Raw genomic sequence first — 18507 nt, forward strand, 5'->3', positions numbered from 1 at the left:
AAAAAAAAAAAAAAAAGGAAAAAAAGAAAAAAGAAACAAATATATTTTGTACGTGAAAAGGATATGAGTTTTGTGGGGCCAGGGGCAGAATGCTATGGTTTGGATGTTTGTTTTCTCTGAAATTCATGTTAATATTTAATTGCCATTATAACAGTATTAAGAGATAGGGCTTTTAAAAAGTGACTGGGTCATAAGGATGAAGCTCTAGTGAATGGATTAATGCCATTATGAAGTGAGTGGGTTAGTTATTGTGAGAGTAGGTTGTTAATGTTTTCTTTCCTTTTTTGTTGTTGTTTTTTGTTTGTTTTTGTTGTTGTTTGTTTGTTTGAGACGGAGACTCTGCTCTGTTGCGCAGGCTGGAGTGCAGTGGCATGATCTCGGCTCACTGCAACCTCCGCCTCCCTCAGCCTCCCAAGTACCTGGGACTACAGGCACCTGCCATCACGCCTGGCTAATTTTGTATTAGCCAGAGACAGGGTTTCACCATGTTGGCTAGGCTGGTCTCGAATTCCCCACCTCAAGCAATCCGCCCACCTCAGCCTCCCAAAATGCTGGGATTATAGCCGTGAGCCACCACACCCCATCATGCTTTCTTTTCTCTAGCTTACTTTAGCGAATAATACAGTATATAATATATTAATATAGAAAATATGTGTTAATTAACTTTGTTGATTATGTTGATTGTGTTATTGGTAAGTCTTTTGGCCAACAGTAGGCTATTAGTAGTTAAGTTTCTGGGAAATCAAAAGTTATTGCTTATTTTAGACTACGGCACTCCTAACCCCTGCATTAGTTGGGTCAACTGTAATCCCTTTTTCTTCTTGAATTACTAATTCTATTCTACTTCCCTCATAGAGTTTTTACTAATGCAATATGTTTTTACACTTGAAGGTCTTCTATTGATCAAGCATTGCAGTAAAGTGTCTGTACATAGATTTACACATTTACAATGGCCTGGAAATATAGGGAAATTTTAAAAAATTGTATTACAAATTTTTAAAGTAATTTGTTAAGTGTAAAATAAGGTTTTTTTCCTCCAGTTTGATAATATATCTATGTGACTTGCTGGTAGAATGAAATAAACGGCAGCATCAATTTTTTCTTTCTTTCCATTTTTGTAATAAGATGTGAGTTTTAGGAATAATTTTAACATAAATCAAGTAGATGGGAATGGAAAAAGTTTTATTGTAGCAATAGCACTCAATTCTTTGAACTTGTTATGTGATAAAAATTACATATTAATCTATCATCAGAAATGTCTTTAATGATCTGTTAATTGATAGGTAATGAGCTCTTCTATCATTTTATTGACAGCTAAAGACCACAATGCTACAGAAATATCATAGGGTGCCAGGCAGAAGCCTTGGTAGGGGCATATTTGAGCTTGGTGACTATGGCTATTCCATCTACTGCTCTGCATGCCTTGTTCCAGTACTGCTTGGCTACTTGGGTGCAGCCCAGAAAAAGGGAAAGTAGAGTTCAGTTATTTTTACCAGCTGGATGTTAAGTGAAAGATAATGGAAATATGAAATAATAGATGGTGGGATCTAACCTCGACAAGGAAAATGGAGGAAGAAGATGGCTGGTGGACTGGGCAACAGTACAGGGAGAAAGTAAAGAGAAGGCTCTTTAAGGTGCAAGATTGGTTGTAGTCATTGAAGTGGCAAACAGGAAACAGCAAAGTGTTGTCAGATGTGTGATTCAGTGGTTTTGGAGTTGGAGCAATTATGAGTCACGAACCTGTCCAAGATCTAGTCATGGGTTTTGTGGCTGAAGCAAAGTAGAACAGATCACTGATGATGTGTTCACAGAAATAGGTGTCCCTGATCTTCAGAAGAGTTGAAATCATAGGAATGGAGGCAGGGCTTGGAGTGGAGAGAGACAGTAGGCATTAACAAATCTGAAGAACAAGGCAAAGATTGGTGAAGGAAAACTCCAAAGAGAGAGGAAGGATGTTGAAACTGAAAGAGGAGAGTCTCAAAGAATCAGATTTGTTTGTTTAGAAGAAGTTAGAGGAAAACAGTTTGGAAATGGCCATGAGGGACATGGACTACTGACTCACTGACTTATCCAGATGTCTGAGTATCCACCATTTGAGAAGTGTCGTGGAAGCCATGTGCCCAGGGGAGAGCCCCAGTTATTAAGAGGGAGGAACTCAGAGCAGATATTGAAGACAAAAGGGAGTTTGTTGCTTATGGAGGGGCAGTAGCAAGAGGTCACTGTGAAGAGTTGTGGTAAGTGAGCAGTGGTAGGGGTTTGTTCAGCGATATGGATGTACAGAGCTTTATGAAGATACTGGTGCAAATTAAGATTCCTGATGTGAGTTCCAGTTTGGGTATTGACTGAAGAAAACAGGAAGGAAACAGGTAGTTTTAGTCCAACAGTCTTTGAAGAGCTGGACTCTTGCCTAACTACTAAACATCTGGTCTAAGTTGATAGATGTGTCTCACTTGGTTGGAATAATGAAGACTTACATACTGCAGACATGCTGAATTATTATCTTATTTTTATTTATGTATTTGTTTTGAGACAGAGTTTCACTCTTGTTGCCCAGGCTGGAGTGCAGTGGCGCAATCTCGGCTCACTGCAACCTCCGCCTCCCAGGTTCAAGCAATTCTTCTGCCTCAGCCTCCCAAGTAGCTGGGATTACAGGTGCCTGCCACCACACCTGGCTAATTTTTTTTTTGCAGAGACAGGGTTTCACCATCGTCGCCAGGCTGGTCTTGAATTCCTGACTTCGTGATCCACCTGCCTTGGCCTTCCAAAGTGCTAGGATTACAGGCATGATCCACCACGCCCGGACGATAGACATTGTAGTTCTATTAGATGGCACTGTTCTGAACCATGAGTTTTCCTAAAGGGTTAATGAAACTTTCTTAATTTCTTCTAAAGTTACTGGTTCATTGAATTTTTCTTTCTCTCCAGAATAAACTTCTATCATTTATATTTTCCTCAAAAATTTTTGTTTTTTGAAAGCCAGGCTCAGTGGTTCACACCTATAATCCCAGCAGTGGGAGGCTGAGGCAGGCAGATCACTTGAGGTCAAGAGTTTGAGACCAGCCTGGCCAACATGGTGAAACCCCATCTCTACTAAAAATACAAAAATTAGCCAGGCATGGTGGCACAGGCCTGTAATCTCAATTACTCGGGAGGCTGAGGCACAAGAATCACTTGAACCTGGAAGGCACAGTTTGCAGCGAGCCGTGATTGCACCATTGCACTCCTCCCTGGGTGACACAGCAAAACTCTGCCTCAAAAAAAAAAAAAAAAAGCTGGGCGTGGTGGCTCACGCCTGTAATCCCAGCACTTTGGGAGGCCAAGGTGGGCGGATCACGAGGTCAGGAGATGGAGACCATCCTGGCTAATACGGTGAAACCCCATCTCTACTAAAAATACTAAAAATTAGGCTGGCGTGGTGGCAGGCACCTGTAATCCCAGCTACCTGGGAGGCTGAGGCAGGAAAATGGCATGAACCCAGGAGGCGGAGCTTGCAGTGAGCCAAGATCACGCTACTACACTCCAGTCTGGGTGACAGAGCCAGACTCTGTCTCAAAAAAAAAATCTTTTTTTCAAATATATTTTCAAATGTGTGAGTATAGTGCTTTACTTATTTATAGTTTACAGTAAATCAGCTTTGAGATGCATTGATAAATTCTGTTTTTATGTTTTTTGGTTAATTGCATATCTGCTTTGATGTTTTATGATTCTTCTAACATTTATTGATCTAATATATTTTTAGAATCAACAAATTACTTTTCCTTAATCGTGAGAATTATACTTTCATTTTTTCTTCTGGTTTGGGAAAACTTCCCATTTTTCAGTATTTCATGTTCCATAGGATATTTTTTCTCATAATACTACATTTAATGATAAAACAGGATTATTTCCTGCATATAAATTTTGTTGTTTCCTGTCCTTTCTTGCTCTGCAATCTACTTTTCTAGAGAAAGCAATCACACTTCACTAAAAAAAAGAATCAATAATAGTTTATTTAGCGTTTAACATGTTCCGGGGATATGCTAACGTTTTTGCCAGAATTATCATAGCTAGTCCTCAACGATAGTTCTGTGAAATGTGTGCTGGAGTTACCCCCAATTTGCAGATGGGAAAACTGAGCGAAGAAAGATTAAGAGACCCAGCCACGGTTGCTTCACTGTTCTCTGTGGGCGTCACACTTCATAAGCCTAACTTGAGAAGTCACTCTTTTGTTTATCTCATTATAGTGTCTGTTACACATGGTGCTTGAAAAATACGTATGTATCGCAGATGTCTAGTGTCAGAAAATCAACAGCGTTTATACTAAGACTCAGTTGTCAGGCATTTATTACATGTAGTTATATTTAGTGTTAAATTGCTCCATGATACCACTACGGTTGCACTCTTGGGTTTCCCATAACAGCTTAACAAAAAATCTACTAATCATCTGAGATAAGTTATAAGTTCTATAAATAATTGTTTCATTTAATCATCAGAGGTAGAGGAGAAATAGATGCCAGTTAACCAGTTAAAAATTTTTATTTCTGGCCGGGTGCAGTGGCTCATGCCTGTAATCCCAGCACTTTGGGAGGCCAAAGTGGGCAGGTTATTGGAGATCAGAAGTTTGAAACCAGCCTGGCCAACATGGTGAAACCCCATCTCTACTAAAAATACAAAAAAAAAATTAGCTGGGCATAGTGGCGGATGCCTGTAATCCCAGCTACTTGGGAGGCTGAGTCTGTAGAATTGCTTAAACCCAGGAGGCAGAGGTTGCAGTGAGCTGATATTGTGCCACTGCACTTCAGCCCGGGTGACAGAGCAAGACTCCATCTCAAAAAAAAAAAACAAAAAAAAAAAACCCAAAAAATTATTTCTAATTTTGTGGGTACATAGTAGCTGTATATATTTATAGAGTACATGAAATGTTTTGATAAAGACACACAATGCATAATAATCACATTGTGGAGAATGGGGTATCTGTCCCCTCAAGCATTTATCCTTTGTGTTACAAACAATACAGTTCTATTCTTTTAGTTATTTTTAAATGTACAATTAAGTTATTATTGACTACAGTCATCCTGTTGTGCTATCAAATAGTAGGTCTTATTCATTCTTTATATTTTTCTCTTTTGTATCCATTAACCATTCCCCCATCCCTGCTCCAATTACCCCTTTCAGCCTCGGGTAACCATCCCTCTACTCTCTATGTCCATGATTTCAGTTGTTTTGATTTTTAGATTCTACAAATAAGTGAGAACATGTGATGTTTGTCTTTCTGTACCTGGTTTATTTTACTGCATGATCTCCAGTTCCATCCATATGGTTGCAAATGATAGGATCTCATTCTTTTTTATGGCTGAATAGTACTCTATTGTGTATACATACCACATTTTCTTTTTTTTTTTTTTTTTTTTTTGAGACGGAGTCTCGCTCTGTCACCCAGGCTGGAGTACAGTGGCCGGATCTCAGCTCACTGCAAGCTCCGCCTCCCGGGTTCACACCATTCTCCTGCCTCAGCCTCCCGAGTAGCTGGGACTACAGGCGCTTGCCACCTCGCCCGGCTAAGTTTTTGTATTTTTAGTAGAGACGGGGTTTCACTGTGTTACCCAGGATGGTCTCGATCTCCTGACCTCGTGATCCGCCCGTCTCGGCCTCCCAAAGTGCTGGGATTACAGGCTTGAGCCACCACGCCCGGCCCACATTTTCTTTATCCATTCATCTGTTGATGGATACTTAGGTTGCTACCAAATCTTAGTTATTGTGAATAGTGCTACAATAAAGGGAGTGCAGATATGTCTTCCATATATTGATATGCATTCTTTTGGGTATATACCCAGCAATAGGATTTCTGGATCATATGGTAGTTCTATTCCTAGTTTTTTGAGGAACCTCCAAACTTCATGGTGTTTTTACTAACTTGCATTTCCACCAACAGTGTATGAGGGTTTGCATTTCTCCACATCCTCACCAGCATTTATTATTGCCTGTCTTAGATATAAGCCATTTTAACTGGGATGAGATAATATCTCATTGTAGTTTTGATTTACATTTTGCTGCTGATCAGTGATGTTGAGCACCTTTTTATATGCTTGTTTGCCATTTGTATGTCTTCTTTTGAAAAATGTCTATTCAGATCTTTTGCCCATTTTTTGATTAGATTATTAGTTTTTTTCCGATAGAGTTGTTTGAGCTCCTTATATATTCTGGTTATTAATTCCTTGCCAGATGGGTAGTTTGCAAATATTTTCTCATGTTCTGGATATCTTTTCATTTTGTTGATTGTTTCCTTTGCTGTGCAGAAGCTTTTTAACTTGATGTGATCCCATTTGCCCATTTTTGTTTTGGTTGCCTGTGCGTGTGAGGTATTATATAGGAAATTTTTGCCCAAACCAATGTCCTGGAGAGTTCCCCAATGTTTTCTCATAGTAGTTTCATAGTCGGAGGTCTTAGATTTAAGTCTTTATTCCATTTTGATTTGATTTTTGTATATGGTGAGAGATAGGGGTCTAGTTTCATTTTTCTGCATATGAACATCCGGTTTTCCCAGCACCATTTGTTGAAGGTACTTTTTTTTTTTGAGACGGAGTCTTCCTGTGTCGCCCAGGCTGGGGTGCAGTGGCGCCATCTCAGCTCACTGCAAGCTCCGCCTCCCGGATTCACGCCATTCTCCTGCCTCAGCCTCCGGAGTAGCTGGGACCACAGGTGCCCGCCACCTCGCCCGGCTAATTTTTTGTATTTTCAGTAGAGACGGGGTTTCACCGTGTTAGCCAGGATGGTCTCAATCTCCTGACCTTGTGATCCGCCTGCCTCGGCCTCCCATAGTGCTGGGATTGCAGGCGTGAGCCACCACGCCCAGCCAGTTTTCTTTTTTTGATGTGTCTTTGTCTGGTATTGGTATCAGGATAAAACAGGCTTCATAGAATGAGTTTGGACGTGCTCCCTTCTTCCCTATTTTTCAGAATAGTTTGAATAGAATCAGTGTTAGTTCTTTCTTAAATGTTTGGTAGAATTCGGCAGTGAAGTCATTGGGTCTCAGGCTTTCCTTTACAAGGAGACTTTTCTTTTTTTTTTTGAGATGGAGTCTCGCTCTGTTGCCCAGGCTGGAGTGCAGTGGCGCAGTCTCAGTTCACTGCAAGCTCCGCTACAGGGAGACATTTTACTGCAGCTTTGATCTCTTTACTTGTTATTGGTCTGTTCAGGTTTTGGATTTCTTCCTGGTTCAATCTTTTTTTTTTTTTTTTTTTTTTTTGAGATGGAGTCTCGCTCTGTCGCCCAGGCTGGAGTGCAGTGGCACTATCTCTGCTCACCACAAGCTCCGCCTCCGGAGTTCACACCATTCTCCTGCCTCAGCCTCCCGAGTAGCTGGGAGTACAGGCGCCCGCCACCTCGCCCGGCTAGTTTTTTGTATTTTTTAGTAGAGACGGGGTTTCACCGTGTTAGCCAGGATGGTCTCGATCTCCTGCCCTCGTGATCCGCCCGTCTCGGCCTCCCAAAGTGCTGGGATTACAGGCTTGAGCCACCGCGCCGGCCTCCTGGTTCAATCTTGGTAGGTTGTATGTGTCTAGGAATTTGTCCTTTCTTCTAGATTTTCCAATTCGTTGGTATATAGTTGCTCATAGTAGACACTAATGACCCTTTGAATTTCTGCAGTATCAGTTATAATGTCATCTTTTTCATCTCTCATTTTATTTGGATCATCTCTCTCTCTCTCTTTTTTTTTTTTTTTGAGACAGAGTCTCGCACTGTCACCCAGGCTGGAGTGCAGTGGTGCGATCTTGGCTCAGTGCAATCTCTGCCTCTGGAGTTCAAGCTGTTCTCCTGTCTCAGCCTACCGAGTAGCTGGGATTACAGGTGCCTGCCACCACGCCTGGCTAATTTTTTAGTAGAGACAGGGTGTCACTATTTTGGCCAGGCTAGTCTCAAACTCCTGACCTCGTGATCTGCCTCCCCATCCCCCGCCTTGGCCTCTGTAAGTGCTGGGATTACAGGTGTGAGCCATTGCACCTGGCCAGATCATCTCTCTTTTTTACCTAGTCTAGCTAACGGTTTGCCAATTTTGTTTATTCAAAAAACCAACTTTTTGTTTCACTGATTTTTTAATATTGTTTTCTTCCTTTGAAATTCATTTATTTCTGCTCTGATCTTTATTATTTCTTTTGCTGATTTTGGGTGTGGTTTGTTCTTGCTTTTCTAGTTCTTTAAGATGCATTGTAGATTACTGATTTGAAGTTTCTCTCTCTTTTTTTGGTGTAGGCACTTAGAGCTATAAACTTCCCTATTAGTACTGCTTTTGCTGTATCCCATAGATTTTGGTATGTTATGTTTCCATTATCATTTGTTTCAATGAATTTCTCAATTTCCTTCTTAATTTCTTCATTGACCCACTGGTTATTCAGGAGCATGTTATCTAATTTCCGTGTGTCTGTATACTTTTCAGACGTTCTCGTTATTTATTTCATTGTGGTCAGAGTTGCTTGATATCATTTCAATTTTTTGGGTGTTTTAAGACTTGTTTTTTGACCTAACATATGGTCTATCCTTGAGAATGATTCATGTGCTGAGGAAAAGAATGTATATTCTGCCGCCATTGGATGAAGTGCTCTATCAATATCTATTAGATACATTTGATCTATAGTGCAGATTAAGTCTGATGTTCCTTTGTTGATTTCCTTGCTGGAAGATCTCTCCCATGTTGAAAGTGAGGTGCTGAAGTGTCCAGCTATTATTTTATTGGGCCTATCTCTCTCTTTAGCTCTAATAGTATTTGCTCCATATATCTAGGTACTCCAGTGTTGGGTGCATATATTTTTAAAATTGTTATGTCCTCTTGCTGAATTGATTTCTTTATCATTATATAGTGACCTTCTGTGTCTCTTCTTATAGTTTTTGTCTTGAAATCCATTTTGCCTGATAGAAATATAGCTACTCCTGCTCTTTTTTGGTTTCCATTGGCGTGGAGTATCTTTTTCCATCCCTTTATTTTCAGTCTATTTGTGTCTTTATAGATAAAATGTGATTTTTGTAGACAACAGATCATTCAGTCTTGTGTGTGTGTGTTTAAATCCATTCAGCTATTCTGTGTCTTTTGATTGAAGAGTTTAGTACATTTACATTCAATGTTATTATCAAATGTAATAATGTTTTTATCGAATGTAAATGGACTAAATGCTATTATTGATAAGTAAAGACTTAGTCCTGTCATTCAAACTTATTATTGATAAATAATGACTTAGTCCTTCCATTTTGTTGTTTCCTGGTTTTGTGGTCTTCTTTTCCTTCTTCCTGTCTTCCTTTAGTGAAGGTGATTTTCTCTGGTGATGTGATTCAGTTTCTTGCTATTTATCATCTATCATATATCTATCTTTTTATATCTTTTTGTATCTATCGTATAACCTATTATTTTAAGCTGGTAACAACTTACTACTGTTTGCATGAACAAACAAACAAAACAAATCAAAGAAAACTAATAAAAACTCTACACCTGAACTTTACCACCCTTCCCTTTTTAAACTTTTTGTTATTTCTATTTATATCTTATTGTTCTGTCCATGTTTTGAAAAGTTGCTGCAGTTATTATTTTTGATTGGTTCATCATATATTCTTTCTACTTAGGATAAGAGTAGTTTATGCACCACGGTTACAGTGTTACAATATTTGTGCTTTTCTGCCTACTTACTAGTACCAGTGAGTTTTATACGTTCATGTGATTACTTATTACTCATTAACATCCTTTTCTTTCTGATTGAGGTACTCCCTTTAGTATTTTTTATAGGACAGGTCTAGTGTTGATAAAATTCCTCAGCTTTTGTTTGTCTGGGAAAGTCTTTATTTCTCCTTCATGTTTGATGGATATTTTTGCCAGATAAACTATTCTAGGATAAAAGGATTTTTTGATATTATTTTAATATTTTATATTCCTTCAGCACTTTAAATATGTCATGCCACTCTTTCATGGTCTGTAAGCTTCCCATGGAAAAACCTGCTGCCCGATGTATTGGAGTTCCATTATATGTTATTTGTTTCTTTTTTCTTTTTCTTTTTTTTTCTCTTTTTGAGACGGAGTTTCACTCTTGTTGCCCAGGCTGGAGTGCGATGGCGTGATCTTGGCACACTGCAACCTCCACCTCCTGGGTTCAAGTGATTCTCCTGCCTCAGCCTCCCCAATAGCTGGGATTACAGGTGTCCACCACCATGTCTGGCTAATTTTTTGTATTTTTTAGTAGAGATGGGGTTTCACCATGTTGACCAGGCTGGCCTTGAACTCCTGACCTCAGGTGATCCACCCACCTCGGCCTCCCAAAGTGCTGAGATTAAAGGCATGAGCCACTGTGCCTGGCCATACTTCTTTTCTCTTGCTGCTTTTAGGATTCTTTCTTTATCCTTGATCTTTGAGAGTTTATTAAATGCCTTGAGGTACTCTTCTTTTGATTAAATGTGCTTGGTATTCTATACCTTCTTGTACTTGGATATTGGTATCTTTCTCTAGGTTTGGAATGTTGTTTATTATCCGTTTGAATAAACTTTCCATCCCTATCTCTTTTCCTGCCTCCTCTTTAGAGGCAAATCTAAGAGTTACTGAATTTGTGGATTTTTAGATCCTACAGGCTTACTTCATTGTTTTTTATTCTTTTATTTTTGTCTCCTCTGACTGTGTATTTTCAAATAGCCTTTTTTTTCCCACCCAGGCTGGAGTGCAGTGACGCAATCTTGGCTCACTGCAAACTCTGCCTCCCAGGTTCAAGCAGTTCTCTGCCTCAGCCTCCCGAGTAGCTGGGATTACAGGCGCCCGCCACCATGCCCAGCTAATTTTTGTAGTTTTAGTAGAGATGGGGTTTCACCATCTTGGCCAGGCTGGTCTTGAACTCCTGACCTTGTGATTCACCTGCCTTGGCCTCCCAAAGTGCTGAGATTATAGGCATGAGCCACCGTGCCTGGCTTCAAATAGCCTATTTTCAAGCTCATGAATTTTTTCTTCTGCTTGATCGATTCTGCTATCAAAATACTCTGGGCTGGGCACAGTGCCTTACACCTGTAATCCCAGCACTTTGGGAAGCCAAGGCGGGTGGATCACGAGGTCAGGAGATCAAGACCATCCTGGCCAACATTGTGAAACCCTGTCTCTACTAAAAATACAAAAATTAGCTGGGTGTGGTGGTGCATGCCTGTAATCTCAGCTACTTGGGAGGCTGAGGCACAAGAATCGCTTGAACCCAGGAGGTGGAGGTTGCAGTGACACAAGATGGCGCCACTGCCCTCTAGCCTGGTGACAGAGCAAGACTCCTTCTCAAAACAACAACAACAATAGTCTGATGCAGTCTTCATTATGCCAATTGCATTTTTCAGCTTCAGAATTTTTGCTTGATTCTTTTTAATTATTTAAATCTCTTTGTTAAATTCATCTGATAGAATTATGAATTATTTCTCTGTGTTATCTTGAATTTCTTTGAGCTTCCTCAAAACAAGTATTTTGAAGTCTCTTTCTGAAAGGTTACATATCTTTCTCTCTTCTGGATTAGTCCCTGGTACTTTATTTAGTTCATTTGGTAAGGTCATTTTTTTCCGGGAATGTCTTGATACTTGTAGATGTTTGTCTGTGCCTGGGCATTGAAGAGTTAGGTATTTATTGTAGTTGTCACTGTCTGGGCTTGCTTGTACCTATCTTTCTTGGGAAGGCTTTTCAGATATTTCAAAAGACTATGGTGTTGTGATCTAAGATATATCTGCTTTGGGGGGCACCCCAAGCCCAGTAACAGTGTGGTTCTTGCAGACTTGTAAAGGTAGTGCCTTGATGGTCCTGGACAAGATCTGGAAGAATTCTCTGGTTTACCAGGCAGAGACTCTTGTTCTCTTCCCTTGCTGTCTCCCAAACAAACAGTCTCTCTCGGACAAGATCTGGAAGAATTGTCTGGTTTACCAGGCAGAGACTCTTGTTCTCTTCCCTTGCTATCTCCCAAACAAACAGTCTCTCTCTGTGTTCTTAACCACCTGAAGCTTGGGGTAGAGTGACACAAGCACCCTTGTGACCACAATCACTATGACTGTGCTGGGTCAGACTTGAAGCCAGCACAGCACTAGGTGTTGCCCACGGCTTGCTGTAATCACTCCCTGGCTACTGTCTATGTTCACTCAAGGCTCTGGGGCTCTACAATCAGCACGAAGTGAAGCCAACCAGGCTTGTATCCTTCCCTTTAGGATCATGAGTCACCCCAGTCCCCTGACATTTCTAGAGGTGCCGTCAGGGAGCTAGTGACTAGAGTCAAAAGCCTTAGAAAGCCACCTAGTATTCTATTGTACTGTGGTTGAGCTGACCCTCAAACCACAAGAAGCAGTTCTTCCCATTCTTCCCTCCACTTTTCAAAGGTGGAGGAGCCTTACCTTGTGGCCACTGCCACCACAGGTCCACGGGAAGTACTGCCAGACTACTGCCTATGTTCCCTTAAAGCCCAAGGATTCTTAGTCAACTTGTGGTGAATTCTGCCTGGCCTGGGATTCACTCTTCAGAGCAGTGGGCTTCCCTCTGGACCAGGGCAGATCCATAAATGCTGTACAGGAGCCAAGTTCTGGAATTGGGGACCCCAGGAGCCTGCTTGATGTTTTATTCTTCTGTGGCCGAGCTGGTATTTAAAGTGCAAGACAAAGTTCCGTTTACCCTCTGCTTTCCTCAAGCAGAAGGAGTCTTGCCCCATAGCCACCACAGCTGGGAATGTGCTGAGTTTCACCCAAGACCCTCAACATAGTACCTGGGTATTGCTGCTGGTTATTCAGGGCCCGAGGGCTCTTCAGTTAGCAGGTGACGAATCCTACCAGGACTGAGTCCTTTCCTTCAAGGCGTCAGGTTCCCTTTTGACCCAAAGTATGCCTAGAAATGCTGTCAAGGAGTTAGGGCCTGGAAAGACAGCCTCACACCCCTGACAGGTGCCCTATCCTGCTGTGGCTGACCTGGTATCCAAGATGCAAGAAAAAATCCTCCCCACTCTTCCCTCTCCTCTCCTTGAGTGGAAGGAAGGAGTCTCTTTTGGAGCCATGAGCTGTGTGGCTTGGAGTTAGGGGAGGGGAGGCACCCCTCCTGCAGCCACCCCAATTTGTGTCTCTGGAGGTTGTGTTCCCCCCTGCCCAGTCTGTTGTCTCTGGGCCCAGTTCAACACTAGGACTCACATAAAAGTTGCAGTCCTTGTGGCCTAGACTGCCTTTTAAGTTTATTAGGGCCTCTGGGCACTTTAGCCCTTTGTGGTCTGTGGCTAGTCTTGTGGAAACTCAAGTCCCAACTGCTGGGATCAGCAATTCCCCTCTGGCCAGGGCTGGTTTGAATACTCCCTCTGTGGGCAGACATCAGCTAAGTTTGGTCCAGTTTTCTTTTCTGCTGTAACAGAACAGCACTGAGTTCAGTGGCTTATAATTGCTATGCTCTCCTTCCATCAGCGCCCATAAATGCTCTCCATACCACACCACAACAACCTGGCGGGTAGGGAAGGGGTGGCATATGCAATTCAAGGCTGGCTTTTGTATCTCATCAGTGCCTCTTTCAGCGAGATGAAGTTAAAACCAGGTACCATGACTGCTCACCTGATTTGTAGTTCTTATGAAGGTATTTTTAATATAAATACTTGTTAAATTGGTGTCCTTGCAGGGGGTGATTGGTGAAGCCTTCTATTCTGCCATCCTGCTCCGCCTCTCCAATTAGCCACTTTTAATACCTTGTATCTTCAACTGAGAATTTTTGAAGTCTCACTTACATCAGTATTATGGCAGAAAAGGAGAAGTCACACACAGCTTGTCTTTGGATGACCAAAAGCAAACCCTTGTCTTTTTTTTTTGCCTCTAAACTCAATTCCATTTGGTATCAAATACCTTTTAACTCGGCTATAGTATAGTCTCTTTTAAGAAGATTTACATATTTAATAAAAACAAATGACTATGACTCACTAATATGTGTTTCTTTCCTTTTCTTTCTTTCTTTTAAAGATAGTGTTTTTAGAAGAAGCATCTCAACAAGAAAAACTGGCCCAAGAATGGTGCTTCAAGCCATGTGAAATAAGAGAACTGAGCCACCAGTAAGTTGTTACTTCTTCCCTTTTACTGGGTGCCACTAATAAGCTTAAATTATAGAAAACCTGCCTTGAGAGACAGAGAGACTTTAAAAAAGAATATTAATTTAAAAATAATTATTTTTCATTAATTATTTGTTAAAGGAGGAGATGGGAAGGAAAAGGTAAACAGTAAGCTGAAGGATGGAAACTTAAGAGAGCTAGAGGCTGCCATGGTTCATCAATTTCTTTAGCATATATTTGTTGAGCATGCTATGTGCAGTACCTAGGGTCTGGAGGTGAAAAAGATCTTCAAAGTCCTTGTCCTCACAGGGTTTACAGTCCATGGGGGACAAAGACAGTAAACAAGCAAACAGATACCTGAGCATGACCATGGTAGATTGTGATAGCTTCTATAAAGGAAGGAAACAAGGTGGGGTGGGTATGATAGAGGTTAACTATTAAGAAGTAGGGAGGAGGCAGGCGTGGTAGCTCACACCTGTAATCCCAGCACTTTGGGAGGCCGAAACAGGCAGATCACGAGGTCAGGAGATTGAGACCATCCTGGCTAACACGGTGAAACCCCGTCTCTACCGAAAAATACAAAAAATTAGCCGGGTGTGGTGGTGGGCACCTGTAGTTCCAGCTACTCCGGAGGCTGAGGCAGGAGAATGACGTGAACCTGGGAGGCGGAGCTTGCAGTGAGCTGGGAGGCGGAGGTTGCAGTGAGCCAATATCACGCCACTGCACTCCAGCCTGGGCAACAGAGCGAGACTCTGTTTCAAAAAAAAACAAAAAAACAAAAAAACAGAAAAAAACCAAAAGAAGTAGGGAGAAAAGAAAATTTGAGATTCAATTGGTTGGGGAAGTTCAGAAGCCCACTTGAGCTGTGATATTATATTTCAACTACTTTTAGTGGTTTTTAATGTTTGTTATATTTTATATATAACATGTATTTTATATATAACATGTATTTTATATATAACATATATTTAATATATGTTATACAGTTTTTAAAGAAATGATTGGGCCAGGCATGGTGGCTCACACGTATAATCCTAGCGCTTTGAGAGGCCGAGGCAGGTGGATCACCTGAGATCAGGAGTTCAAGACCAGCTTGGCCAACATGGTGAAACCCCATCTCTACTAAAAATACAAAAATTAGCCTGTGGCGCATGTGGCACCTGTAATCCCAGCTACTCGGGTGGCTGAGGCAGGAGAATCTCTTGAAGCCAGGGGGCAGAGGTTGCAGTGAGCTGAGATCACTCCACTTCACTCTAGCCTGGATGAAAGAACAAGACTCTGTCAAAAAACAAACAAACAAAAAATCTCAGTTTCCTCATAGCCTGCTTGATATGTTTTATGGAAATGGGAAAACTTTTTTTGATTATAATTTTTATTTTATTTTATTTGATATTTATTTTACTTTAAGTTCTGGGAGACATGTGCAGAATGTGCAGGTTTGTTACATAGGTATACATGTGCCATGGTGGTTTGCTGCACCTATCAACCCTTCATCTAGGTTTTAAGCCCCACATGGATTAGATATTTGTCCTAATGCTCTCCCTCCCCTTGCCCCCCACCCCCCAACAGGCCCCGGTGTGTGATGTTCCCCTCCCTGTGTCCATTTGTGCTTATTGTTCAACTCCCACTTATGAATGAGAACATGCAGTGTTTGGTTTTCTGTTCCTGTGTTAGTTTGCTGAGAGTCATGGCTTCCAGCATCATCCATGTCCCTGCAAAGGACATGAATGGGAAGACTTTTTTAAAGCTAAAATATTTTATCTTGTTTCAGGCCAAATAAGTTCCAAGGCCAATAAAAGTGGTACCATTTATATTCTGAAAACACTGATAATTTGGAAATTGACTTTCACATAATATAGAGGAACATTGTTTCACGTAATAGAGAAACATTGAACTAGGAATGAAAATACCTGGTTTGAATCCACAGACGTAGTTTTGCAGATGTTAAATGTGAAGTAAGCCACTTTCCCTCTTTGAGCTCATCTAGACTATGAAGCTCATCTCTGGTCATAGTCCAGAGAGACAGAGTGACTGTTTATAAAGTTGCACTCCACCTGCAGTTCTACTCACATCCCTTGCCTCCTTCCCTCTCCCTGCTGCCTCTCTATGGACTTGGAAGTGTGTGGGTGGTGGGCATGGTAATGAATATAGTAGCTTCTGCTGTTACCATCTACTTCCTCTTCCTAGATTTTCTCATAAGATTCTATGATGAGGAACAACTGACATTGATAGTCTCCTCCTTGTGTGTCTTTGTGATGGAGGATTAGAAGAAGGCTTGGAAGTAGTTGAAGTGGAGGCTGAGATGGGATGAGAGAATGGTGGAAGTGGTTGTAGGATGGGGAGGAGGGTAAACATAACTGTGGGTCTTCACATCCTTTTCTTCCTCTTTATGAGGTTGCTTTTGAAATTAAATCCATCAGAAATGCAGATTCTGGGGGCCGTATGTAAGTACTGCACACAAAGAAGTAGTAAGGTAAGAAATAATTTAAATTTTAGTAGAAGACTGAAGTCTTTGAAGAAAAATTATATTTAAAATGCAGAGATTCTTATATCAAGCACACAAGTTATGTGCAGTTGAATTTAAGTCACGATTAAAATACCATAAAGGGATGTCTCAGACCATTTTTAATAGACTTGGCCCAATACACAGTGTATCTACAAGTCTATCTCAGTACCGTGTGGATTTTTTAAAAATGAAAATCACAACTGGAGTACCATGGGCAGTGCTGTGGTAGGAGTGAATCAGATGGTGGCCATGGACCGTGGACAGGTTTGCAGGGCCAGGATTAGGGTGAGAGGAGTGAGGCATTCACCTCAGGCACAAAATTTAAAAGCAGCGGGGGAGGGGCAAAAATTCAGTGACCAAGATCAATACTTTTAAGGCAATATTTTAAAATAAAAAAATGAATGCATGGCCGGGTGCAGTGGCTCATGCCTGTAATCCCAGCACTTTGGGAGGCCGAGGTGGGCAGATCACTTGAGGTCAGTAGTTCAAGACCAACCTGGCAAATACAGTGAAACCCCATCTCTACTAAAAATACAAAAATTAGCCAGGTGTGGGCCAGGTGCGGTGGCTCATGCCTGTAATCCCAGCACTTTGGGAGGCCTGGGTGGGCGCACATCATGAGGTCAGCAGATAGAGACTGTCCTGGCTAACACGGCGAAACCCCGTCTCTACTAAAAATACAAAACATTAGCTGGGCATGGTGGCGGGTGCCTGTAGTCCCAGCTACTCGGGAGGCTGAGGCAGGAGAATGGTGTGAAACCCGGAGGCGGAGCTTGTGGTGAGCAGAGATAGTACCACTGCACTCCAGCCTGGGCTACAGAGTGAGACTCTGCCACACAAAAAAAAAAAAAAAAAAAAAAAAAAAAATTAGCCAGGTGTGGTGGCAGGTGCCTGTAATCCCAGCTACTTGGGAGGCTGAGGCAGGAGAACTGCTTGAACCCGGGAGGCGAAGGTTGCAGTGAGCCGAGATTGTGCCACTGCACTCCAGAGAGTGAGACTCCCATCTCAAAAAAAAAAAAAAAAAAAAAAAAAAAAAAAAATCAATGCGAAAACTCATGATGAACGAAACACCAACATTTTAAATAAAGACAGGATGTTATTTGTTTCACAGCCATGCATTTTTTTGTGCAATGCAACAGTCACTTTCAAATAATCTGGATTCCCAGACCCACGGGGCCATTGCATTACTGGTAGGGCAGGTTGATGAGGGTGATGATGGTTTGGGTAATACACACATGTATTGATACACACCTGTATTGTTTTTTGATGATAAAACTTTATTAATGTTTTCCATTTGGTGAAAAGATGGGTGGATGTTCTGATAAGCATATATGGGGGATATAGACATAATTTTTTTTGCTCAGGTTATGATGTGCCTTGGCCAACACTGCAGATTTGGAATACCTGGGGGAAGTTGAGATTCTCTGAGGAAATTATGATGATGATTAAGTAAAGTGAGAAGAGGAAAGCTGAAAAGAAGGGAGAAAGGAGAGCTTTTTTACCTTCTGCTGCAGCCTTCGGATCTCTTCTCTGCTTTGCCTGCAGCTGGGCTGTTAGTAGCTACAATTTAGCCATAAGTGATGTTGTGAGTGGAGAACCAAGTTTGAATCCTGGCTGAGCCACCAACAAATTGCAAGTCGAAAATAAACTTGCAATCCCAGACCTTCCTTTTCTTCTCTCTGTAAAATGAGTAGGTGAGCTCGCTGACCTCTAATGTCATGTGCACTCTCACATTCCATGCTTCTGTGTGTACAGATATATCTGTAATAAATCCTGGACTGTAGCCTTGATTCTCAGAATCTTTTTATTGATAATCATTTCACAATGCTTACTATTTCCTTAAAAGGACTGTAACTTTTCTGGGTTAAAAAAAAAAAAAATCACACTTCAGATGCAATAAATCCTTGCGCTTCTGTTGCCTCTGAAGACTTTGTACTCTGAATCATCTTTAACTCTCTCATCTCAGCTACGAAGAAC

At 41.3% G+C, this 18507-nt stretch overlaps 1 protein-coding gene across 2 annotated transcripts in view; it reads left to right on the plus strand.

Annotated features, from left to right (window-relative positions):
* Positions 1–18507, plus strand: part of GDA (guanine deaminase) — a 112020-nt gene that overhangs the window by 39882 nt on the left and 53631 nt on the right. The window contains exon 2 of one of the 2 annotated variants that reach the window (XM_005581927.4): positions 13939–14027. In XM_005581927.4, coding sequence (XP_005581984.3) covers positions 13939–14027 — 89 coding nt within the window. The remainder of the gene's footprint in view (positions 1–13938; positions 14028–18507) is intronic. The other variant, XM_005581925.5, reaches the window with a different exon arrangement.

This window comes from Macaca fascicularis, chromosome 15 (assembly GCF_037993035.2).
Source record: "Macaca fascicularis isolate 582-1 chromosome 15, T2T-MFA8v1.1".
Lineage (NCBI taxonomy): Eukaryota > Metazoa > Chordata > Mammalia > Primates > Cercopithecidae > Macaca > Macaca fascicularis.